Source organism: Tenrec ecaudatus, chromosome 5, assembly GCF_050624435.1.
Source record: "Tenrec ecaudatus isolate mTenEca1 chromosome 5, mTenEca1.hap1, whole genome shotgun sequence".
Taxonomy (NCBI): domain Eukaryota; kingdom Metazoa; phylum Chordata; class Mammalia; order Afrosoricida; family Tenrecidae; genus Tenrec; species Tenrec ecaudatus.
The window spans coordinates 30392557-30420235 of record NC_134534.1 but is presented as its reverse complement, the minus strand read 5'-3'; the positions used below and the strand labels follow the sequence as shown (position 1 = coordinate 30420235).

Below are 27679 nucleotides of genomic sequence, written 5' to 3'. Positions count from 1 at the left end.
ATAACCTCCTCCCTGGGGATGGACAACAGAAAAGTAGGTGAAGGGAGACATTAGACAGTGTAAGATATGACAAAATAATAATTTATAAATTATCAAGGGTTCACGAGGGAGAGGGAAGCGGGGAGGGGGAAAAATAAGGAGCTGATATCAAGGGCTCAAGTAGAAAGCAAATGTTTTGAGAATGATGATGGCAACAAATGTACAAATGTGCTTGACACAATGGATGGATGTATGGATTGCGATACGAGTTGTAAGAGCCCCAATAAAATATTTTTTAAATAAAAGAACAGAAACTTCACAGGGTTTGGAGGTTTGGGCGTATGGTTGCATGGAATAGCCTAAGGAATTAGCTTGGTATGGGGGAAGGATGCTTAGTGCCTCAGTTCTTTACACAGTGCCTGAAATCTTAAAAGTTTACAAGTGGCCATTCACTGCACAATTAGCTTTAAGGCGTTGTTGGGCTATTAACTGAAAGGTCAGCAATTTGGAACCATCAGTTGCTTCCCGGGACTTTCTACTCCCATAAAAAGTTATGGGAAATACACAGAAGCAATTATACCCAGTCTTATAGGGTCTCTGTTAGTCAGCACCGACTCAATGGCCGTGAGGGTTTTTTCGTGTTTGGGGTCAATGGACAACAGGAAGAAGAGTGAGGTTCACAGGAGGAGGATGTGGAAATGTGTAGCTTAACTGCAACCTGGTCATGAGACCAAAACAAATGAATAGTGCCAGTTATTGAACACTTTGATCAATATTTTAATAAAGAAACTTGAGTCCTGAGATAATTTTTAAATCATAAAATGTTCCTGAAATCTTGAGAATAGTTTAACTTAACTAGAAAATATTTCTGCCTTGGGCATTATACTCTTCAAAAATGATCCACATGGGATCAGAGTGACAAAACCATAGAAAAGACTGGCTGGAGCCGAGAACCATAGGGGATGTGAGTTGATGTTAACAGGAGAGCGGTAATTCAGACAAGTGGGGTAAGAACAGCTGTACACCTGAACAGTGCAGTCAGTGTCACAGAACTGTATATGCACACGTAGATGAGTTGGTGACTCTTTTTCTGTGTATAATCTCAACAACAAATTTAGAAAATAAATGCATAAAGACTTTAAAAGCTGAATAACTATTTTCCCTTTAATAATACAGTGCATGCCTGGCATATCATATCATCTTCACTTTTATAATATTTATTATCATCTCAACTCCACAGAAAACCAAATCCTAGTCATTCCCATGGCTGAAACAGCAAGAGCCTTCCTTCTTTCTAACCCAGCGGGTAAGCCTTCGATTTGGAGTCAGCCATCATGGGTTTCCACAGCAGGAGTAACTTCTGGTCACTCAGAGACCTGGCAATGCAGTAGGGAAGCACGTGGTGGCTGACAGGTGTTCAAACCTAGCAGCAGCTCCATGGGAGAAACGACGCGGCAATCTGCTTTCTGTAAAGCCTATAACCAAGCAAATCCTTTAGGGCGCTTATTCTACTCTGTCCTACAGAGTTACCATAAGGCAAACTGGACATACGGCATACAGCAACAACAGTTAATTCAGGGTAGGCCCATCGGCTGGCCCCAGATTTTAGGGCTATCAATGAACATTTATAACCACCTCACAAGTTTCATTTGGGGGACAGTGAAATACTAAATGTTAAGGTTTTGGGTTTTTTGCAAATAACTTCTTACTTGAAAACATGCTTGATTTCTAAAAAGAATGAGTAGCATATCCTCAATTGTAATGAATTTGAAATTCTCATAAAGCATCTTTTTGTGAAGATGCACACAATGTTCAATGTTAAAAACCAGTAGTTATTTCACTCACCAATTCCCGAACATCTTGCAACAATTTACCAATCATCTTTCTATCTATACCGTATCTGCCTAATATTGGCATGTCTCAACCACTGAATGCAATTTTACTCAGTCTCATAAATGTAATAAAAATATAAAATCTTCATTTCAGTTAACAAATGACAAAAGTTTAGTTCTACATGACGGGTGTGAAATTTAATTAGCCAGAATTAATAAAAGGCATACTGCAATGCAACTGGTAAAACACATTATTGTAATCTTGAGTATATTAACAGCTAGTACAAGCAAATAGTGACAGTGTAATCATACAAAGTTTAGATATCACCTAAAGAAGACGGCTTATTTTGAAGACCCAGTTTTTAAGAAGGGCATGGATAACTGGAGCTTACTCAAGGAAGGGAACCAAAATAAAGAGTATGCTAAAATATGGTAAAAAAAATTTAGTCTCTAGAGCAGCAGTTCTCAACCTGTGGGTCACAACCCCTTTGGGGGTCGAACGCCCCTTTCACAGGACAGAAGCAAAATTAGTTATAAAGTAGAAATGAAAATAATTTCATGGTTTGGGGGGATCACCCCAACATGAGGATCTGTATTAAAGAATTGCGGCATTAGGGAGGTTGAGAACCACTGCTATAAAGGAAGAATGGAGAAGGCAAAATCATCTTCAAATGGCCTACATGTTTTCATAAGGCTGTCTTATTTCTATGAGTCAGAATTGACTAGATGGTAGTGAATGATGCAAAGAAATAGTAAAAGTTTCATAGGCACTTGAACTTAACTGGAACGGTAAATTTTATACACATACACACACGTGTCCAAAAATACAGATTTTTTTTCAAAGCTACGTGTTGAAATTTTTTTTTACAAAACCTTATCACCTTCAAAGTACTCTCGATTACACTTAATACATTTGTCCAATCTGCGATCCTATTCTTGGAAACATTTTCTCAAACTCATGTTTGGATGGCTTACAGCACATCCCTGTGTTTTCTTGACCTCTCATCGTCAAATCGCGGTCCTTTCATGTCCCTCTTTATCCGTGGACACAGAAAGATGTCACATGAAGGAAGGTGAGATGAATAGGATGCATGGGGCAAGGGAGGAATGCTGACTTTTGCCAGTTTGCAAAACTGACACACTGAGATGAGCAGGTACATTGACTTGGTGACGAAATCAGTCCCATCTGCCACAAATCAGGCCTTTTTTGTCGCACACTGATAACACTGTTTTCAGAACCTCTAAATAGAAAGCTTGATTAACAGTCTGACCTGGGGGAACAAACTCCAAATGCAGGAAGAGTCGACAGTTTCATCCATTTGGGAAGATGACAGTCATCCAGAACAAGGTTTCACACCATTGACATTTCACCTTTTTTGAAATAAAACCACTCGTACACTTGAGGTTTTTTCCCCAGAGCACTGTCCTAGTAGGCAGTGTTTAAAATCACAGCAGTTTCTGTAGCATTTTTCCTCAGCTGGAAAGAAAATTTTACAGCTGCAAGCTTCTCTTAAATCGGCCATCACAAAAAAAAGAGGTTTGAGTAAAACGGCTTTTATGAAAAAATTCACAGTGACCAGAGAAAACCTTCCAAGGTGAAGTCACTAGGCACGAATTCAGAGCGGGCTGTTTGATGTTCGCCTAGTAGGAAAAATGCGTACTATAAAAGCTCCACCCAGAGGAGTTTTTTTCGGGGGGGGGGGGGGGGGGGTGAACCCTAGAACACACATATTGCTAGTCAACTACAAAGCAGTATAATTTATATTCATAAAACAGAAAATTTCTTCTTATTAAACAGAGCTAGTTGGTAGAGCAAAGAAAATACAAAAATAATTTTTCCATGGAATATACTATTTCTTCCAAATACTATGGCCCAGACTTATATTTCTGAAACTTAAATGTAAAGACCCTTTACCTGGGATCTTCTTATAACGCAAATTCTGATTCCGTTCTTCCAATATAAGGTCCTCAGATCCCGCAGGCCTATGCTCCAGCATGTTCCCTAGTCCATCAAGTAATGCTTCTAGAGCGTTTTCATTAACAAATTAATCGACCATATAAAAGGAGATTAGATGCCAACAAATCCAGATGTTAAAGAGTATGATTTACGCTTTAAAAAATCCCATGCAATGTCATAGGACAAAAGCTGACAACACATAGTGAAACAACTTACTGTGGTTGGTAAAGGAAGAGATCGATAATGTTATCCCGGCCTTTGGGGTGATTGAAGAAAACAAACAGGGACCAGTGAATGAGCCATGTTCGCTGCTGAAGAGACTGGAGTGGAGAACTCACAGACTGAAGGGTTAAAAATGCACATGTAAGAATTATGGGGGGAAAAAGCATTATGAATATATGACAATGAGGCAGGATCTTAATTAAAAGTTAGTACCCTCTGAGACATGCACTAGGGTCATTATGGTTGAAGTTTGATTTCCTCATACTTATACTCTCTACATAATCCCCAACTGTTCCAAATTATGACTGCTCTCAGAGGGATTCAGTAATGTCTACTAAATCATTCTAATAAATTACTAAAACCATTTTATAATCAAGAACTTTAGTACACATCCCCTAAGAAATGGTTTAAATAGACAATTCTAGATGAAAACGGTCTTCTGCATAAACCACATCAAACTCACTGCTGCGTCCATTCTAACAGCAACCCGAGAGGCAGCACAGCACTGCCCGACAGGGTTTCCAAGACTATACATCTTGATCAAAGATTAAAGCCTCACCTTGCTCCCGCAAAGAAGCTGCTGGGTCCAAAGCGCTCATCTTTTGGTCAGCAGAATACTGTGCCGTTTTCATGAGCATTTACTGAAAATTGGCTTCTTTACTCTAAGAACTTAAGGACATTTCAGTTTCCTTCAAGGAGGTCTAGTGAAAACCCTAAAGCTTGTTGACTATGTCAAAAGCTACTCTGAACATTTTAGTTACGTAAGTGCACAGTGATCTTCTTTCCTCCCCAGAAATGAGGATGTGCACATCCAACTGGTGGGCTGCGGGGTAAATTCACCAATCACTCGAGGGTAACTCACATTATTATCAATGGTCTCTTTCAACCTTGTAAGGTCTTCCATGGCTGCATCCCAATTCTGCATTAAGATTTCAGAGGCCAGTTTCCCCCAAAGGGAACTCAGAGCATTCCTATCAGTTGCAGGAACCTGTTTAAGCAATCACAAGTCATTATTTTCTGAATACGCCAAAGGACCCCACATAACATTAGACCGACAGCTATCTGCCCCCAACCCCCGTCACAACAGAGTTCTTACCACAACAAGAGTGCTCCTTAATTTGGGTATAAACCATTTTATATGAATTCAGTCAAAACTAAAAAAACTTTAGGCACCTAAAATTTTGGGAACTAAGGTTCATATAAATTAGTTGCTAACATCACCGTGAATAATCAAGACATAATCTCTTTGAAAACGCAAGGAGAAATTACTTCCCAGGATACCCCCCCCAAAAAAAAAAAAAGAGGCTATATAAGTTGGGGGTGGAGGTGTTCAAAAATCAAGCCTATTGTTTAACAACAACACTGAGGAATTAAGTACCAAATGATAAACATTTTTTTCATACAATCCTACACCCCAAATGTCTATCCTCATCTTCTAGATAGGAAACTTGCTGGCTCAGTGTGATCAACTGGCCCAGAGTTACAACTAGTGAAGCACTCTGGATTCAGTTTCAAACACGCTGTACCGCATGTGCTAAACAGCAGAAGCAAGTGAGGATCTTAGAAGGAAATGAGTATTTCTGCACCTCAATTAAAATTTACGGCGGGTGGGGGGAAGAGGGAGGATGACGACGACAACAACATTTAAATGGTGTTTTAACTGTGAGATATATTTACAAATTATATGGACAGGATTCAGAGTTTTAAGTATTTTGGACCTACTATTTATTACACAGGCCAACTGGATGGCACAAACAGTTAAGCACTGACAATTAGCCAAAAGGTTGGCCCAGGTCAAACCTACCCACAGGGATGCAGAAGATAGGCCTGGCAATCTACATTTGACAGAATGTGTTCTTAGAAGCCCCTGGACCAGCTCACACGCACACGGAGTTGCCACAGGTCAGAATGAGCTCGACAGCAACTCAAGGGGACAGTCATAGACCCTACTACCCCGACTGTCATGAAGGTTTAAAAACATGTACAATATGGATCAACCCTATAGCATATCTCATTTACAAGTCAAAATACAGATGTTTGGGTTCCCAGTTCATACTTGCACAGGTGCACTCCAAACAAAACATTTATACATGTCTGTGATCAGACAAGTGCTCTTAATAATACCATTATCTAAGACTTGTCATGGCACCTCAAAGCACATTTGCTGGGGGTGGGGGGATTTGAGGTTCATATCTAATAGCAAATTTTGAGCAAGCTCAAGTGGACATACTCCCAAATCACTGAAGCTGTCCAAGAAGTTTATGGGAATACTACCCGATATAAATAACAGTTTTTAGACAGATCAAGTGCTCAAAGGGAATCAGGAAGACCTCAAGGATGAGTTGAAGCAGAGGTCCACTTGGAAGGTTATGGCGACTGTTTTATGGAATTCCAAGAGTAATCTTGATGGATTTCCTAGAAGGACACAACTTGTTCATGGGATTTGGGTACATAGGATTTTAAAGAAAATTGGAAACTATTGGTTTGAATAAAGGCCAGGAAATTTGTGTCAAGGAACATTTTTTCCATGTGACAATAGACCTGCTCATTCTCGGAGGGCAGCAAGGACTGCTCATCCCATTTACCCTCTAGCCCTCATCATACACCTGGCAGACTTTCTGTTTCCAAATCTCAAAGAACATTTCAAAGGAACATAATTTGAATCCCTTGAGGTTGGGTAAATTCCTATTTTGAAGAGTGAGCATAGAAATTTTGTTAAAGGACAAGAGAGATGGAAACGCCACCATCAGAAACACATATACCTGTGGGGCCCTGGAATGATCCAAGGGGTTGCAATAGCAGACACCTACACTTTATCCTGTTTCTAGTATAAAAATGTTTAACTGCCAGGCAGGCAGTGAGTAATGACTTTTCTGAAAAGGGGATAGGAGAACAAGTACATTTGGGAACCTATGCCCAAGATGGAAGGTATGGAGAAACATGAGCTTCACATTTTGGTATTCTTGCTCAACAAAGGTTTCTAGGGCTTTGCAGCAACACTTTTTAGCTTGCTTTCATGTGATAGATAAAAATACAATTAAGTCAAAGGTTCAACAGCAGGAATAAAAACTTGTTGAATATTCAGAGAATGGAATGAAGCCGTACTTGTTTTATGGCACTGTGCAGCTAACTAATTGCTATTTCACAAATCAAATGTTTGTGGCAACCTTGCTCCAAGCAAAGCTATCAGCGCCACTTCTCCAAGTGCATGTCTCTGTCTCACCTTTTGGCAATCCTCCCAAAACTTCATAAACTGTCATAACTGCACACGTAATAGATGACCACCAAAAGTCAAATTCAGTCCACAGCAACGCTCTGCAGGGTTTTCGAGGATCTGTATCTCTGTAGGGGAGCAGCTTCATTTTTCTCCCTTGAAGCAAAAGGTGGGGCTGTACCACCCACCTTGAGGTTAGCAGTCTAATGTTTACTTGACAGGACCACTGGTGTACCGTAACTATTAGTTCATATTCACTGGGAAACAAGCCTCAGAAACCCTGTACAGGCCGGCTATGAATAAACATCAACTCAATGGCAGTGGGTTTTGGTAACCCAGGGATATAGGCACATTTGTCATAGACATTTAAAAGTTGACTCTTAAAAATCCATAAGAACTACCCAAATGACAAGTGATAAAGGTCTGATCCTTAGAAGAACACTCCAGTATTAGCATATTTTGCTGAACCTGCAATGCCGTCAATTTTAAGGTACACTTTTTTCTTATTCTCCAAATGAAAAACCTTGTAAGATGTTACCAATTAAGAAACTTCCCGATTTCATTTGTTAAAGTATAAAAACCTGTGCATCTCAAAGTATCAGGCCGCATTCACCAGGCCCAGACACCAGCCAAGACCCTAAGCTTTCCAAAGGCATCTCTGCTCTAGTTGGCTTCAGCCTCGAGGAGGTCTGAATGTACATTACACACTCACAAGGAAGAAATGTTAAGTCCTGGGTACTCAGAATCCCTTTTCGCCATGCTCACTACCATCTACTCTGTTTTCACTATATAGAGACCCAACAAGATGGAGTAGAAACCTGTCTCTGTGGGTCTCCAGGGCTACAAATCTTTACAGGAACAAAAAGCTTACTGTTTACCCACAAGAGATTGGTGAGTTTGAACTGCTAACCTTGTGGTTAGCAGACCAATGCATAACCAACTATACCCAGCATGGCTTTTTAAAAAGCCGAGTAGAAAAAGTAAATACATTAAAAAAATAAAAACCGCATAGCCATGCCCTTCCCCAACTGATCACCAACAGTCCTAGCACTTAAAAATTACATTTATTTCAAACAGCTTGATGGTGGAAAGGACTATCTTTTGGAGCCAGACCAGAGGTGCAGTGAAGCTAGATTTTAACAAAGTAATTAACAGTATTAACAACTTCCAAAACAAAAATGCCCCCGAAATTCCTACCAAACCTGCTCCTTTATTTCACGTGAAATTAGCTCATTTTCTATAGTACAAATCAAACAAAGACGTTTCACAATAAAATCAGCACACTTAAGCATTCATGATATATACTAAAAGCCACCAAATCTTAAAGTAGATTCTAGGGTCACAGAGCTTTAATTTATAGAACACTGACCTACAATAGGTCACTCAGAGAGTCAAATTCTAATCTCAGATCACAGTTACAATGGTTCTTTCATAGCTTATGTTTCCTTAACCATAGATTTAAAAGAATCACCAACCACAAGAATTCAGAAATGAAAAAGCCTACTAGAGAATTAAAATAAGCAAAACATTGATGTTTTTCATCCCAAATCCAAGAGCAGAATTTTTATATTTACCACTTCAAATACAAAGATTTTATACATTATAAACAAACTTCAAACAAAGATTTTATAGATCTATCTTAATGCAAACGAAGTAAATCAATCTATTGTTTTAAATTAAGCTCTGCTACTATTAAATAGGAAGTGACCAACTCCCTCCTACCTGAAATGCTCTGTGGTAAAACATGAAACAAAAATACAAAATGGAATTAAATAAAATTATACCTAACTTCTAAACACTCATCAGTCACTACATATTAGCTGCTCTTACTATAAAACATAAACTTTGTTTTCAGACCATTCTATTAAATTAAATTAGTTAACCAAAACATCATACTACAATGGTTTGAGTTCCACATGAAGAGTGGTGTTAGGGGAAAGGCAAAAGGTTAAAACTAACCCAGAATTTTCTTAAAGACAGAACACTAACTCAGATCCGTGTGTGTATTCAAAAGTAAACAAGAAACTCCCAAAATCTTTGTCTATTTCTAGCACTTATAGGAATTTTCACTTGAACTAAGTATAAATCATAATGATCCTTGCAAAACCAGAACACGTGACAAGCCCTGGATAAAAGCTCTTGGCAGCAGCGCGGTCGGTTTCTCAGTCCCCAGAAGGCTCACGCGTACTACTCTGGCTCGGCTCCATGTCAGTACAGTGGCTCTCCACACCAACCTGCTTTCAGGGGGGATATGCTAGATGAGCTTCAATATCTGGATTTTCCAGCAGTTACCTTAAGTTTCCATGTCTTAGCAACCCGGCACATTCACTCCCTGACCAGCAACAATAAATTTACTGTGCTGAAACTCTAACATGACACTAAATCTTCATTCTCAAAATTCACTCCCAGCATTAACAAATGATATGAATAATCAACTCTTTTCATGTACCTGTAATCATATCGGGCTTCTGATTTTACAATCCTGGTTTAAGCTGTTTACATTTCCAAAGTAATCAACTTTTGCTCTCCTAAATCCTTCATAATATTCAAAGAAAGACTGATGGAATTTTCTGATAAGCCACTACAAGTTTAGCATCGCCGATTCCCTTCAATGCTCTTGCAAGCCAACCACAGCTAATGTGTAAGAAAGCATTTACAAACAGAAGCAAGACGGGGGAAAATGTGTTTTTAAACTAAACTTTTAAATCAACCAAGTGTTTGTTTCTTTAAAGAGATGGAGTTATATCTTTAAGGAGACTAATTTTTAAGGATCAAAATTATCCAAGTTACTAATAACAATCCTCCTTTTATCCCAAAAAAGGGCAATTTCCTTTCCTAAAAAACAACCAATAGTAGCAGTCACAAAATGTCTTTTCTGTGAGGCACACAGTTTTACAAGAGAGGAAACAGGCACCAGAAAACAAAAGGAAAAGAAACAAATGCCTCCAGCCTGTCTTCAGAGGTCTGTCCCCATTTTCTGGGATTATTTTCTAGAGAAGTAAGGCGTAAGTATGTGCATCCTCATCCTAAGTAACAAGGGCACTTTGGCAACTGTAGAAGGAACTTAGAGGTAGTTACCTCAACAGAAGACAGGAAGAGAAAGAAACCTGTCAATTTGAAGATTTGTTTTTATTTCTTGACTTCATATAATTCCTTCCCCTAACATAAAGCAGAAAATCCAGGAACTCCTCAGACCAATGAAGATGGCGGGGTACTAGAGGGTTAGCAGGTATTTCCTTAGCTCTAGCAGTGCTATTTAAATTCATCTATTCACTACATAAAGAAATCACTGACCTTTAGATTCTGACAGCTACGGGCAAAAGTAAATATCGCTAGAAAGGAACACATTTTAGAACAAGCTCAAGGTTTATGTCTAGAATATTGAATGAAAATTAAAAGGCGTATTCAATAAATATTTACTAAGTACCTACAATGAACCTACCACAGACTGTGCTTACAGTGTAATGAAACGTCTGTTACAAGACAGGAATTCTGCTGTAATCATATCAGGTTAGTAATTCCCACTTTTGCATTTGAAGGAAGCGTTACATGTCCGTTGAGTTTTCAAGTCCTATTTTCTACTGGTCAGGGAAGTTATTTGTCTTTCTTTTACAGAGTACCATCTAGAGATGTTTTGGACAACCGTGAGTTGACAAAATAAATTAAAGCACTTACCAGCACTCTAAAAAAATAAAGATACTCTGCTGCTCCTGAGTAATTCCCACATTCATACTGGAATTTTGCGTATCTGTAGAGAGTGTCTAAGTATTCCTGCCTAAACTAAAAAAAAAAAAATTAATTATGTTTTTTTTAAAGTTTCAAAATTGAATCCATTTACTTCTTTAAATTCCCCAGAAGTAATTCTCCCAAAGTCTTTCAAAGGTTACCCCCAAAACAAACACCATGGTCAGAGAGTTATTTGACCTTTAAAGTATACACTAGAAACAGGTAGTAACATTTGCAGTTTTTAACCTCAAAGAGTTATGAATTATAATAACAAATTTGTCGTAATACAAACTTACATTGCAGCTAAAGGTCTAGGATGTGAGTTCTATAGCTGATAACTGAGCGTGGCCAACCACCAGGCACATACATCCCCTAAGTATTTTTCCTTAAAATTTTGTGAGTCTATACAAATAACCTCTTCAGCAAACTAATGCTCTTAGTGAAGATCGTACCAAAATAACACCAAGGATGGAAGCAAACTCCAAGTGAAGAAATCGAAGAGAAAGTCTCTGAACTAGAACATTAATAAATCCATTCAACAATCTAAAGGGAAACCAGAAAGTACAACTTGTACATTGGTCAGCAAACCCTTTGTTGAAACCATTGAGTGAGAAATTATACTTGAATTTAAGTTAAAGAATTAAAAGCAAACCTTCAAACTGAAGTGTTAACACAATGGAAATGAGATCAGGAGACAGTTTAAAAGGGGCTTATAACAACATTTCTGTGATTGTGAATATAAAAGTTTATGTAGCCCTTCACACTCACACTCCACAAGGTAGCCAAGTATGACTTAATTCTATTAAGCATGTTACTAATTCAATTTTATTTCTTATTAATCAGAAAATGCATCTAGTATAAAATGTTTTTGTAAAATTATTCTGATATAAGCCATCAGCTTTGAGGACTTCTTTGAACTAATACTGAACTACCAGGAACAACATCAATTTTAAAGAACTAAAGTTTCATACATAAACCATACATCTTAAGTTAACCTGGAAAATATATTATTGTCAAACCTGCCTGTATAGCACTAGTCTTTAATTAGCTTACAACAGTTATATTAGATATTAAAAAAAATAATACTTACACCATGCTTATCCGCCAGGTAGTCAAATAACATGCGACCATCCCTTAATAAAAACAAACAATTATTATATTTGAGACTTTGAAAAAGAAAATAAATGCAACCAACTGCTGAGTAATTGCAGACATTAAGTCACCTTAAATATGTTAATACTTCAACAAAAAAAGGTAAGATTTCCATCAGAATAAAATAGATGATCCCTAACTGAAAATCAGTTGTTGTTACACATCTCGGATCTGGTGCCCTAGTGAGTTACACCAGACACTCCCAGGGTGAAAAATGAGGCTTTCTACTCATAAAGAGTTAGTCATGGAAACCACAGGGGCAGCATGAGTATCTATTAGCAGTGTTTGGTTCTGGGGGGGGAGGGGGAAGGATTATAAGTTTCTTTAGGATAAAAATCAGAATATTAAAGAAAAAAATCTATATTTATACTGAGGTCAGTATCCTAGCCTACTGTAATGTGAACCCACATTTGTTATTTTGTTCTTTGAGATGACATTTCTGATATAACTATATTTTAAATTATAAAATAGACAGTAAAATGAAAGTATCATAGAAATTCTACCTTACAAATCTGGCTAGACCAGAGGATCTACACTGGTACAGATAGGAACTGGAAACACAGGGAATCTAGGGTGGATGATCCCTTCAGAACCAGTGGTGAGAGTGGCGATACTAGGAGGGTGGAGGGCGGGTGTGGAAAGGAGGAACCAATGACAAAGATCTACATATAACCTCCTCCCTGGGGGACAGACAACAGAAAAGTGGGTGAAGGGAGACGTCGGACAGTGCAAGATATGACAAAATAATAATTTATAAATTATCAAGGGTTCATGAGGGAAGTGGGGTGGGGATGGAAGGGAAAAAATGAGGAGTTGACGCCAGGAGATTAAGTGGAGAGCAAATGTTTTGAGAATGATAAGGGCAATGAATGTACAGATGTGCTTTACACACTGATGTATGTATGGATTGTGATGAGTTGTATGCGCTCCCAATAAAATGACTAAAAAAAAAAAAAAACAGTAGGGATGAATCCTAAAAAATAAATCTTTCCAATCAGTTAATATTTGTCTTAAGGACAGTGCTTTGGCAAATTTATAAGATTAAGATATTATTTTTAACTTTCATCCTGCATGCACAATATAATTAATGTCCCCTACACCAAAGTGCCAAATAACCCAATTTAAACTATTTTAATTACAGTGGCCAACTGCTAAGATGCGAACGGATGGCAAAGATACCAAAAGATAGCTGACAAGTGGGCACAGTTCGCTCACCTGTGGGCATTTTCAAAAATTTCATGTCCTTCTAAAGACTCTGCTAGGGCATGTCTTTCGAGAACAAAATTTAACTGGAAAATTTAAGGAGGGAATACAGCATCACTAAAATGGACACTGATATAAATGTGTGTGTGTATAAATTTTATATGCGTCTTTCAACACCCTCATTAGCAATTGGTATGACCTGCTTTTCCCAACAGTCTTATTGGCATACTTCCCATATCACACACATTTAATATATTTAACTTGCACACAATTTTATTCCAAATTTGACACTTGTGGATCACATAATATAGAATCACTGTATTTTTTCTTTATGATCTCTCAGGTATATAAACTGTCCTGTGGTAATCACCTGTTTTTGGGCAAGCATGAGAGAAGTGTAATATTCCATGTTCAGTAGCATTTATAAATGGGTAAGAGGAAAAATCATTACTTTATCGTCAAAAGTTTATAAATTAGGTTACAATTTTATGTTCAGAACTCAACATTTTCCCCAATCATCTATTTGATGTCTTATTGATCTAAAAGAGGCCCCCTTCTTTCTAATATCTGATGAGCATATCACATTCATCGAAACTCTCACTGTCGATGAATCAATCCCCACTCACAAGGACCCAACAGCACAGAGCACAATTGCCCCTGCGGTTTCTGAGGCTGTGAATCTTTATGGAAGCAGAAGCCTGCATCTTTCTTCCACGGAGCAGGCTGGGGGCTTCTAACCACTGACCTTGTGGTTAGTAGTCAAGAATAGAGCTTGACATAGTTTTCAGCAATTTCTTAAGAGACTATATTAGAAGCAAAAGATTTATCACAATGGAAAATGTTCAATTATAGGTGTAGATTTTATTTTCAAACATTTCTAATAACCAAACGTTCTTTAACTAGTGATATCTACAGAGTCAGACTGAGGTTACCTGATTTCTTTGGAAACCTAACAATAAGTCTATTTCTAGCTAAGGGGAAGTTAGGTCCGCGTTATCCTCTCCTGAGGCTGGGCACAGAGGCTGGAAGGTTGTAAGAATGGAGCGAAATGATAAGAAAGCTCAAGTTTCCCCTGCAGCAAGCAACCCATTTGTTCTAGGTGTCGTCCAAGCACAGAGGTTCTTAACTGCTGCATGACTGACATTTTGAGCCAGGTAAGTCTTTATTTGGGGACTGGGAAAGGCTGTCCGATGCAATGTGAGATCTTTAGCTGTATCCCTGGCCTCTAGCAGCCTGTGCCCCTCTGTGGTTGTCTCCAGATACTGCCAAATGTTCCCAGGGCAGCCCCAGCACCATCCAGTGTGGAAAACAGGTAAGTGGGACAAAAGGCAAAAGGTTGAATTAACATTTAATACCGAAAAAACATTTCAGAATTAAAATTAAATACAGATTACCTGGTTGACTGCATCTGCCTTGTAGTTTCTGGATCTTCAAACATTTTCACAATTGGTTCAGTTTCTGCCTGGAGTTGCTTTAGTTGTGCAACAACTGTGGTTCTTTTTTCTCGCAGAGCTAATTAGAAATGCAAAGGAGTACTAACAATGTGAAAGAGCACTACAGACTCACAACTTGTTATTTCTAGTACTTCAAAGATACAGAAGAATTCTTTTCCTACTATTAAAGAACATGGGAAATTTAAGAAGTTTAGAAGGGTAGGAAATTATAATTTCATACTAGAATTTCAAGAGTTTAATTCTAAATATTTCTACTTTGTTTCTGTTTCTTTCTCTAATGTATCAAGCCAGTATTAAAGATCAGAAACAGCTTAGAGAGTTAATATACTATTACTATGGGCATTCAGCTAGATTGTGAGAAATTTAAACCAAGTCTATAATTCTTACCACTATGAATCTAGTTTTATAACCTGAACTATATCACTAAGGGTCAGAGGTAAGCTTGCCTGGAACATATCCTGCTGGCAAGTGTTAGAATATTTTCACTAAAAAGAAGTTCTATTTTTAAAAAAGCGTTTTATTGGGATATACTTCACATCCATACATACAATTTAACCACTCAATCACATTAAGATTTGTGCAATCAACACCACAATTTTAGAATATTTTCTTCTCATAATCATTAGCTTCCCACTTCTCCAATCCTCCATTGCAAGCCCCTATCCAGTTACCATCTCCATAGATCTACCTATGCTGAATGTCATACAAAGAAAACCATACAAAACCACATAAAACCACACAAAGCAAGCAAGCAAGCGATAATCGACTCTACTATGTGATCGCCAGGCTCTGCACATCCCTCAACTATGATCAGAGGGGATTCACTGGTGACTTTATCTATGTGACAACCCTGCAAATGGATTTGGGACCTATTTTTTTTCAATCATAAACAAAAATTTAAAGATTTCAACAAAAGTTACTGTCATTACAGGGGACTGTAAAATAGTAAGTAAAAAAGATCTGTTTGTGCAACGATTTCTGCATTTTATACTATTATGATCTACTTTTAAAAAATGTCAACTTAAAACAAATCCTGTTTACTTAATGTCAAAGTTTTTGGAATATAAACGATTTCCCAAGCTTATGGGTTACTTTTTCCTCTCGGGAACATCTGCGACCACAGAAGGATACCCCAGGGAGCACAAGTGATTAAGCCCTCACCCACCAACCAAGGTGTTGGCAATTCCAACTTACCATGAAATCCATCATAAGAAAGACCCACAACCTATCCCCTAGAGGCCAATTAAAAGAAACCCCTACAGGCAGTTCTACTCTGCAACACACAGGGTCGCCATGAGTTGGAATCCACTAGGTGGTATACACACCTACCAGAGAACAGAGGTTTGGGAAACACTATACCAAAGCAGTTCTCCAAATGGAATGCTGGCGTTCACCAGTTTCAGATTAAGTCTGAGAACTTGCCATTGTAACAAGCTCTCCTAGGGGAGGCAAAGGCTGGCTAAAGGACTGTGTTTTGAGACTCACAACCATAACTGATGTGTCAGGATTAATGAAGATCTCTAAGACAAACAAGAAGCTAAATGAACAAGCTAGCAACCAAAAAATTGCCAGTGTTCTCAGGTGTTCCTAAAATACAATCTGAATCATGAATGCAGCTAATGACACATGCTGTACTACGATCATAAGAACTGAAAGTCGTTCCATATCTTTTATAGAGAGAAAATGACATAGTATGGAACACCTACAGGCATCAAGTCATCTTTCATCTAAAAACTCTTAAATCATTTAGATAATTATTAAGAATTTTAGCTAATGCTCTTTTACAAATCACAAAACCATAAAGCACACACCCTACATTAACAAGATGAAATAACTCACCATGTGGGATATCATCGGAATAAAGGTTTTTATATACATCCATGGCAAAGTCTACCATGTTGGTATCACTAAGAAGATCCAGTTTCCCCTGTAATAATTCTTTTTCATTATATATCTGCAAGAGAAAATTACTTAAATGAATACTGAGGCCTCACTAATAAAGCAAGGCTAATTTACTTAGATATCTCTCCCGAGAGACATTTGCCTACAAACTATTATAACCAAAAAGTCCACCTCTTTAAGAATATAACAATATAACATCTGATCTACAATGGCATAAGATCATTTGGCTAATCTGAAATGAAGGCAAATTGCATACTGAAAAGGCATTTTCACCCTATTCACATTTATATTACCTTAAAGACTATCTTCTTTATACTTTCTTACATCTCCACAAGCCACCTTTGATCCTTTCCAGGTTACAGTATATTCACAAAAATCACACTGTCTCCACCACAAATAGACCTATAGTTGTCTATTCGTCACATTTAAGTATTTAAGAGTCAACGTATTAAAATTTACCTTATATCCTTTACATCTATGTGATGCCTACCCTACCTTCCTCCAGGTGTCCTGTTTATCTCATGGATTTCCACTCACAGTTATAATCCTTTATAATGCTGTCCCAGCACCACCATCTCAATCAAAACTGGCAGCTTTTGTAAGCCAATCATAGAATACCAAGATTTTTGCTTTGCAAAGAGTTTAAGAAATATAATTTGACCCATAATCCAAGATCTAAGCAAATATCTATACGCAAACCCACAAAAAAACATAAAATATAATGAAATATCTACATCAGTTTCTAGCATTCTATCAAACATCAACTTTTATTTATTAATTTTTTGCATTTTATTTTTTAAAACATTTTATTAGGGACTCATACAATCTTATCACAATCCATACATACATCAATTGTGTAAAGCACATCTGTATATTCTTTGCCCTCATAATTTCAAACACTTATTTTAATGAAATCTTTTAGCCAAATTGTTACGAAGATAAGGAGGCAGGAAAAGAAATAATTTCTACATTGAAATTAATTTCCCCAAGGAAAGAAAAAAAAATCCAAGAACATAAAACATTTCACTGTCTGGAAGCTCGGCTGAAATCTGCCCACCATGGCTGACCCTGCTAGAATGTGGAAGACCTATGAGGGCGTACCGACCCCTCCCTACCCCACCCCACCTAAAACAAACAAAAAACCTGGTAAAAAGCTGCACTGGGCTCTCATAGTACACATTTTTCCCACTAAGCTACTCACTCTGAGTTAGTGCACCCAGTGGTGTTGCCTGGGAATTTTTGGTCCCAGTGAATTTTTTTCATGAAAGCAGTTTCACTCAAACCCTCGTGGACGATTTAAGAGAACGTGAGGCTGTAAAATTTTGTTTCCTGCCTAAGAAAAATGCCACAGAAACTGTTGTGATATGCGGCAGTTTACAAGGACAGTGCTAGGGGGAAAACTCAAGTGCACAGAGTGGTTTTCTCGTTTCAAAAAGGTGAAATGTTGATTGATGACAAACCTTATTCTGGAAGTCTGTCAACTTCCTGAACAGACAAAATTGTCCACAAAATTCATGCACTTGTGCTCCAAGACTGACGAAGGGCCAGTGAAGAGATGCGAAGTTATCTGGACTACCTTGGAGCTCGGGTCAACAAATTTTAAAGGAAGATTTGGGAATGAGAAGGATAGCTGCAAAATTGGTGCCTCAGACTGGCCAGCAAAAAAAGCATCCAGTGGAGACATGCTGTGCTTTGAAAGAACAGCTCCAAAGTGAGGCAGACTTTTTCCCAAGGTCATTACTGGTGACAAGACATGGTGCTGTTCTTAGGATATCAAAAGCAAACATCAATCAAGCCAGTGGAAGACGCCATCATCACCTTGCCCCCAAAAAGCTCAAGTGAAATCAAAGATCAAAACAATGCTCATCTCTTCTTTGATGTGAGAGAGATAGTGCATTTGAAGTTCATTCTACCAGGTCAGAGTGTTAATCAAGTTTCTAGGTAAAGGTCTGAAAAGACTGTATAACAGTATGTGACAAAAAACAAAAACAATTTGTGTGTGTTGGGAGGGGGGCACAAAGACAACTGGTTTTGCCACCACGACAATACACATGCTCACACAGCCATCTTAGGGTGCCAGTTTGGGCAAAAAACAGCATGCCTCTCTTGCCCCATGTACCTTACTCATCTGACCTTACTCCATGCGACTATTTTTGTTTCCATGAATGAAGACGGACATGAAAGGACGGCGAAGAGGTGAAGAAAAAAACAAGGGAGGTGCTGCCAACCATCCAAACTGATGAGTTTGAAGGTGATGAGGTTGTTTTGTAAAAAATATAAATACATAGCTTCAAAAAAAAATTCAGTTGGGGAGGGGGTACCCTCTCGTATGCCACAGCTTTCAGCACCAGCAACACACAAGCCACTACAGCACGTGTGCCTTGGACATGGTGTAAGGAGGGGACTAGTCCTGGAAAAAGACATCCTAGTTAGTAGAGGGAAATGCCAGAGAAAACAGGAAAGCCCTCAATGAGATGGATTGCAATAGTGGATCCAAACAGAACAATAACTGTCTGCATGAGGCAGGGCAGGGCCGTGTTGTACATGTACTATTGTACATACGGTCGCTTCCAAATCAAGTCCCACCAATGGTACCTAAGGAGAACAAGAGATGGCCATGGTATCAAATGGCATAAGCCACAAGATCCAAACGGAACCTTGAACAACACATTTAAAATGCTTGTACACAGTAAGATAACAAGTTTTAAAACGGGCAAATGACTAACAGACACTTCACAAGATGACAAGCGACCAGTCCAGTTAACAACCCAAGTCTTCCAAAATCACCCACAGCAATCGATTAGGAAATCATAATAACCCAATACAGGATTTCTGAGGCTTTGTAAACCTTTATGGATGCAGGATTATATGTTATAAATCTGCTTAGTCATCTTTGCCTTGTGGAGTGCTTGGTGGGCTTGAACTGCTTATCTTGCAGCTCGCAAGCAGTCAGGCACTTACTGACTAGAGCCACCAGGGCTTCTTAAATAGCTAATAAGCATGCAGAAAAAGTTCTCAACTCTATTAATTATCAAGGAAATACAAATTAAACAATGAAAACAAACAAAAACCAACCAACCAATGGAAAGAATTCCTGACAATACCAATTGTTGGTAGAGATACAGAATACAGCCATACCCTGCTAGTACGAGCACAGCACGTGGTCTCTAAAGGTGACCATAGTTGACCCAGCAAGTCCACTGGTAGATGCCCCAACAAAAGTGAGTATCTGAATGCTCCAAGTGGCACATGTGCCTGCCACACTGGTCAACACTGGTATGGACAAACAAACTGTGGCATGTGCAAAAAGTGAATAACAATAAGCACTCAACAGTTAAAAAAAAAAGACTGCAGTCACAAACTACGTGGCACGAAAATGTATGGATTCCAATCTCAACTGGACTATCTGCACTGACCAATCTTGAACTTGTCATTGGTCAGCATCCTCAGCTACCACTTGCGGTCTTTACCTCACTCCTCAAAGCCACAAATGGCTGCCCCACACCCCTTCCATCTATTAAATGGCCCAGACTCTGAAGAGCAAACATTTCAGGAGAACATACGCACTGCTGTGGTGGCCAGCTGTCTGCCACTCAGTCCCTGACTCATGACAAGCCAGGTACAAAGGGACTAAACTTTACAGCATTGCAATCCATTCCGTTTCCAGCTGCTTGTTTTAGAGAAGCAGATCATCAAGATGCCCTGTCTAATCTGGAAACTCCGCTGAAACTTGTTCAGCATCATCAAAAAACAAAACCAAACCTGCACTGCCAGTGAGTTGATTCTGCCTCATAGTGAGCCCTATGAGACAGGGCAGAACTGCCCTGGTGGGTTTCCAAGACTGTCATTCTTTACAGGAGCAGAAAGCCCTGTCTTTCCAGTAGCTGGTGGTTTCTAACTGACCTTGCCACCGGGGCTGCTCATAAACACACAAACCAGGGATAGGACTACAGAAGATATGCTCTGGCCAGAAATCAAACCCGGGTCTCTCAGATGTTCGTTGTATCATTTTAGGCAGGAGAAGCATTAAATAGATTGGAGAAGGAACTTGCTTTTCTTTTTTTCCCCAGGGGAGAACGTGAACGCAGTCCCCCACTACCACAAACTATGCAGTCGAGTTTCCCACATTTGGAGAAATCGCAGGGGTCAGCACATTGGAGGTAATGGATGAGCCTCGCCCTGGAAAACCACCTTTGTGATCATGGTATCTCCCCTGCCAGGGAAGGAACTTGCTCTTAAGTACAGATTTTTCTATCTGAATCCAGAATCCCACTGTACTTTTCAAGAGAATAGAGTAGTTAAGATGCATGAACTATTCATTCATTCTTACACTAAGCAGTCATTAAGGCCGACACTCTAGACTCTGGTTATATGCTGAGGTCCAAGCAGAGAGTAGTCTGTGCTTTCCTGGAGCTTCCATTCTCAAGACATGCCCCACCCACTCAATCGTTTTACTCAATTGAGGTACTGCCATGAGCCATTAACACTGTGGCTAAGACCTAACCACCTAGCCTTTACCGCCCAACTGATCGCTTCTGGTCCTCAGTCCTTTTTGCCTACTGGCAATGAGAGTATCTTCTAGTTTCATGGCACTACCAGTATCTCTGGCACTGAGAACAGGTCGACTCCAGTGTTTGTTTTGGTTTAAAAAACAGGCAGTCTTCTTAGTGGTAAGATGTCTGGGTTGTATCTTGGATTGTACAAGTAGAAATCAATGTTCTGCATTGAGGAACATAATGCAAAGGCACTCTTAGTGTTCCAAAGCAGATGTCACCTGACTCAAGCAGGGGTACTTTCGATCACCTCTTTTACATGCAAATGCTGGGCAATGACTAAAGGACCTCCGAATTATGGTGTTCTCAAAGAATACTGACTATACCAAGAGCTGCCAAAAGCATGACTACATATGTATTTGCCTCAAAAGAAGTACAGCCACAATGCTTAGAAACCAGGAGGGCAAGACTTTGTCTCATGTACTTTGAGCATGTTATCAGGAGGGACCAATACCCACAGAAGGACACCATGCTTAGTAAAACTGAAGGTCAGTGAAAAAGAGGAGGATGGACACAGGCTCAAACCTAGCAAATATTCTGAGCACAGTCTATCGTTCCTTGGAACACAGGGTCACCATGGGTTATAAGTGGAATCTAACAACAACCTTCCCTTAAAGGATTGATGGTGCCAAGCAGTTATTTTTCACAAATTTTCAGCTGCAACTTATAGCTTCATAGGTTCCCGCCATGTGTAAAACTAACCTACACGTGATCCTCCTTTTCTTCTGTCTACCTAAAAAACACTACAAAAATATGAATTTTTGCCAGTGCAGAAACAAGGTCTTCTACAAGTGGTTGGTAAAGGATTTCACATTATGAAAGCGGCTTCAAGAAGCTAAAGGAGAAAAATGGAATGGTACTCTGCCTTTCTTCTTCTGTGCCTGATCACCTCATCTTTGGCCCCAAGGGTGAAGTGCTCCACTACTGATGGGAAGACACCCAAAAGCTCCAAGGGATGAACACCTGGTGATCTGCTGCTCTGAAGGTTACAGCAAAGAAAAATTTAGGGGACCGCTCTCTGTCAGATGAGCTGCTGTGACTCAAAATCGACTCCATTATATGTAACCTCCACTACCAGAAAGTAAAGGGATTTCAGGCTCAACGATTTCATTCAAGATCTGAAGTAGAGAGGAGTAAATCCTAAACATTTTTTAAAAACCTCACTGCCATACAACCATTTCTGACTCCTAGTGACCCTCTAAAGCAGGTAGGGCTATCCCTGTGGGTTTTCCAAGACAGTATTTCTTGACTAGAGTTGGAAGCCTCATCTCTCACTCCCTGGGAGCTGGTGGTTTTGAACTGCTGACCGTGTACTTAGCAGCCTAACGCATAATCCACTACACCACCAGAACGCCCTCCTCTACAGAAACATCTAGGCAGGGGATTCTTGGACATTTGTTAAAATTTTGTTGTTCCCTAATGTCATCAACTTAAATCCTCGTGTTTATAAAAGGTTCGTGATATTAATTTATAGATGACAGCTAGCTAGCTAACGAACTCTATTTCCTTGGAAGTTTTCAGGGCAATTGTAAAGTTCAGTATACTGTTTAAAATTTTACTGCTCTTGGAGCACATACAAAAACTCCACTCTTCACAGCCCCTCAGATCTATGCTCGCAGAAATAAAATTAATTTCCGTTTCTGGTCAAAATTCTAATCCTTTCATTGTAGCAAAATCATTTTAACTACTCTTATTAAAATGCACCATCGACTCCCATTCAACTTGCGCACTAAGGCCATGGTTTCAGAACTGCCAAGGCTAAGACACGTCCTAAAATGTGATACCGGACCTACACATTCCAGGTATCCTGAGCAGCCAGGTGAACATTCACCACCAGTTCAGATCACGTGGTGAAACCTGCCCATCTATCCACCGATGGGAAGAAACCAATAAAAGCATTTTCTTGGGTCTGGGTCTCTTGCCCATGTAACAGAACACGCCACGTTTCTATGCTAGGACGTGACTTTCTAAAAGACCAGGGAGCGTCCGTGCTAACAAGTTGCTAGGCTACTTAACGTCTGAAAAATATTCTCAACGATCCGGCAAAGCAAAACACACACAACCAAGCGCACTCTCGCCGCCGCAGCTCCGGCGCTCCGGCGGGTTTCTGGAAGCCGTCCTGGGACGAGGCTCCCGCGTCGCCGCGCAGCCAGCCAGGCGCCCACTTCCGGGAGGCACCGACGCTGACGTGCCCCGGGGGCCGGCGCTTCAGGCGATGCGGGGACCCTTCCGCGACCCTCCTCCACGTCGCCTCTCGTCGCGGCCCGCCGCCGGGCCTCCTTTCACTAACCGGCCAGGAAGACGCTAACCTACCGGCAGAGGCTTCCGGCCCGGTCTGGGGCCAAACCGCCGGTCGCCTCACACGTGTGTCGGCCCTGGGACCCCCCCGTCCGACGCCTTTCCCGGCCGCCCGCGCCCCCACGCCTCCCCCCGCCCCCCGCCGCCCTCACCTCCTTCACGGACAGGAACTCCAGCAGCGGGAAGACCAGATGCCGATCCAAGAAATGCGCGATGCGAGTAGTCAGGTCGTACTCCGCCATCTTGCCAAGGAAGAGGGAGTCTGCGCTCACCAAACTTTATTGGTAGCACCGAAATGGAAATGAACAGACGCCCTACTACGCATGTGCGGCAAAAGGAGCGCTGGGCGGGGCTCGGTCGCGCGCGCGCTGGGAGTCTGGACGCATGCGCACAGGCCTCCCTTTCCTCTCCGGTGCTGCTTGCTGCGAGCCGAGCAGTGGGCGCAGGCCCTCTGCTAGTTAGTTACTGGTTTCGTTTTGCTGGCCTGTGAATGACCAGTCAGTGGCCTGTAGTCTGTTTCTTAGGAAATAGTGGAAACTTTTAAGACCGTCATTTACACGCGGTTGTGGCAGAGGACAAGGAAGAACACGAGTATCTAAACGAATATTTGGCTTACCCCCCCCCCCCCAAAGCTTCTTTTACAACACAACCTGGCACCTCTAAAGTACTCTCCATGACACTGAATAAACCTGTCAAATTTGGGATTCCATTCTTGGAAACATTTTTCAAACTCTTCTGTTTGGATGGCTCCCACATTTTTGTTTGTTTTTTAAAGATCATTTTGTGGGGAGCTATTAATAGCTCTCATAACAATCCATACATCAATTGTATCAAGTATATCAGTACATATGTTGCCATTGTTATTTTCTAAACATTTGCATTCTATTTGAGCCCTTGGTATCAGCTCCTCTTTTTACCCTCCCTCCCCCTCCCACCCTCATGACCCCTTAATAAATGATAAATTATTAATTTCATAGCTCACACTGACCACTGTCTCCCTTGCCTGGCGGTTTCTTCCTCCCTTCCCCACCCCTCCCCACCTTCTCCCTACCCTCCTGGTATTGCTACTCCCATTTCTGTTCCCAAGGGGATTATCTGAACTGGATTCCATGTGTCCTGAGCTCTTAGCTGTACCTGTGCATGCTCTGGTCTCGCCCACAGTGAAAGGCAGGATTGGAGTCATGACAATAGGGGTTTTGACAAGCCTCAAGGAAATAGGAATATTGTTTTTCATCAGTGCTAAACCCTGGTTGATTCATCCCTTCCTTGTAACCCTTCTGTGAGGGCATGTCCCATTGTCTACAAATGGATTTGGGGTCTCTGCTCCAACCCCCCTCATTGTCAACAGTTTGGTTGTTTGTGATCATCTGATGTGTGTTATTGGGATCAGGTAATATTTGGCATGTTAAACTTTAATATTTAAATTAATTAACGTCGTGTTATCGAAGCTCTGGTGGCACAGTAGACAAGCATTGGGCTGCTCACAGAGAGCTGCTGGGGAGAAACCCTGGCAATCAGCTGCTATACAAATGATAGTCTAGGAAACCCCCTGGCACAAAGGGGTGCTATGCGTCGGAGTCAATTCAACTCACACACCATGCTCACTTGGTAAGCCTTTCTTAAATAAAGGTGGAAGTAGGTTGCTAGACAGAAACGTGAAAGAAAGCGGTGTACATTTGGCTGTTAAGTCCCCTTCAGGATGTTCCAACTCAGCTCACTGCCACCCTTCACGCAACAGAAGGAAACACGGCCCGGTCCTAGCCCTCCTTTTCCTCCTACATTCCACATCCAATTTCACCACCAAGCCCTTTCAACTCCGACCTGTACCGCAATTGGAATGCACACAGCCCACGTCACCTCCAAAGTGACATCTCTGCTACAAACCTCTTGCTGCCAGTTTTAAAACAGCCAGAGCTATGGAAGATAAGTTCTGAACGGCATTAGTGGGCTGGAAGACAAGAATATTTTGTAAGAGCTCTTGATTGCATTGTGGATGGCGTGAAACCTTTTGAGACGGTTTTGAAAGAAGTCACAAATCAAAATTATGCTTGGAGGGGCAGTTAATGACTTCTAGCTAGACTGCTCCTTAGAATAAGGAGGGGAAGACTTCACTTTACATACTTTGCCTTTTTCACCAGGAGAGACCAGTCCCTGGAGAAGGACAGCATGCTTGTAAAATAGAAAGGCAGTGAAAAAGAGGGAGCCCCACCACAAGATGGGCTGGTACAGTGGCTGCAGCAATGGCCTCAGATACGACACCGATTGTGAGGTTGGTGCAGATCTGACCAATGTTTTGATCTTTTGTACGCAGGGTTGCTATACGTCAGCACCAACTGGATGGCACCTAACAACCACCACTATACTTTCGCTCATTCCCACCAAATGAGTGGGTAAGGCTATGCAAATGAGATGCTTGTGGCCCGCCAAGGGGATTGGATAGCTTGCTAATGTAATAAGATGCTCGGAACCTTTGTGGCCTGGAGACCATATCAGTTAGGTGCATGGAAACCCAGAGAGGGGGTTGGTCACTGTTGTAAGGGACTCAAAGTCAGGGGCAGAGGAAGTGAGACAAATGCGTCCTTTGACATTTCATGCTCAAAAAGGAGAGAAATGGAATAATAGATACTGGATTTCAGGAGGCTGTCTTCAAAGAGGGGTGTCTGCTGACAGGTATAAGATAATATCTGTAAATACAATATTTACATGTAGTGTAAATATATTTAAATATAATATTTGTGTAAATAATTGTAATGGAAGGGCAAAATGTATTGAGAAGTTCTATGGAATATGGAAATCGCATGGAGGCCCAGTCAGATTGGCTCCAACCAGATATTGCATCTCAACGGGGAAGGAGCAAAGAGAAAAGGCTTCGTCACTTGGACGTCTTTTCTATTGGGACAGCTTGCTTTTGTTACACATAAAGAGGAAAGCATTTCAAGTGTTTTAGGCACAACTGGAACACTGCAGATACACAAAGACAGAGAAAATGTAAGATAGGTGAGTTAGTTAGTATATTGTACCAACCTGGCCGATAAACACACGTAGGGTTAATTGAAGTGCAGAGGGATAAATGGCTCTGTGAGCCTCGCCTTTCTAGTTCTCGAGTCGCTTGATTTGTGATAGTCAGACCAGGGTGCAGCTGTCTTAGACAGTTCCCTGCTTCAGCTGGCAAGGCTTACTTCCTGCAAGACATCCCCAAGGAGAAACCTCAAGGACCTACCCTGATGCAGCCCTGGGTGCTGGAGCAGTCATGTGGAGACCCCTGTCAACACTGAGATGTTTACACATTCACTGACTCGGCTTTCTTCCTGCAGTTGGCATCATTGTGTCTGTTTTGTGAGACGGAGAAGGACTTTGTGGATTGGTATTGGACATATGGGTTAATGGATTAATGTTGTTCTTGTGGGCTTAGGCAGCACTGGGTTGGGATGTTTTCTTGATGCACACTTAACCTTTATGTAAAACTCTCTCTGGTACATGAGTTTCTGTGGATTTGTTTCTCTAAAGTACCCAGACTAATAAAATATGTTTGAGAAAAATAACTTGGGAAGTAACTGATGATTAGAGACTATAGGGGAGGGTAAGCCGGGGGGTGGGGGTGGGGTGGAAATCTGCCAAAATCTGGAGTCTAAAGCTTACGTGAGGAATTTGACATTTATCTTAGGTCATGTGGAGCCTGGAAGTATTTTTGAGTGGGAGGACCAATAATCCTATCTGTATTTCTGGAAGATGATTCTGCTAGTAGTGTGGGGACAGTGAGTGGACTGAATGAGTGAAATGTGGAAGGTCTTCAAACCCAGGCTGTAAAATGTTTTGATAATGTAGACAATAGGAGCCACTCTTTAAGTAAGTTCTTAGAGAAATGGATGAAGAAAATGTGTTTCATACTTTAAAATTAAACTGAAAGTGATTTACAAGATGGATTAAAGTGGTGACAGATTGGAAACTGTGCCGATTTGCCTGGCTTTTCCCCTGGAATTTTCCTTGCTGGTTTGAGAAAAGATCTTGTTTCTTTTTATAAGAGAGATTTATCCCCAAATATGGGAAATCTTATTTTTGGGGCTTTAGTCTCTTCATTGCGTTTTAGTTTAAGAGCGGGGTCACAGAGGAAGGGCAAGCAAGGCCTCACCTGGAAGCATCGTGGTGGTATCAGAGGTAGACTCTGATTCTCATACGTTCATCATACA

At 40.5% G+C, this 27679-nt stretch overlaps 1 protein-coding gene and 1 non-coding gene across 2 annotated transcripts in view; both read right to left on the bottom strand.

The window, feature by feature from the left end:
- Window positions 1–23802, bottom strand: part of EIF3E (eukaryotic translation initiation factor 3 subunit E) — a 42493-nt gene extending 18691 nt beyond the window's left edge. The window contains exons 1-7 of the mRNA XM_075549361.1: window positions 23645–23802; window positions 16579–16693; window positions 14680–14797; window positions 12021–12063; window positions 10880–10984; window positions 4853–4978; window positions 3985–4109 (exon numbers count right to left, since the gene is read on the bottom strand). Coding sequence (XP_075405476.1) covers window positions 3985–4109; window positions 4853–4978; window positions 10880–10984; window positions 12021–12063; window positions 14680–14797; window positions 16579–16693; window positions 23645–23734 — 722 coding nt within the window. The 5' untranslated portion in view covers window positions 23735–23802. The remainder of the gene's footprint in view (window positions 1–3984; window positions 4110–4852; window positions 4979–10879; window positions 10985–12020; window positions 12064–14679; window positions 14798–16578; window positions 16694–23644) is intronic.
- Window positions 20709–20869, bottom strand: LOC142449367 (U1 spliceosomal RNA). The gene has a single exon (XR_012784562.1). It is a non-coding gene; the product is annotated as a U1 spliceosomal RNA (small nuclear RNA).
- Window positions 23803–27679: the final 3877 nt, after the last annotated feature.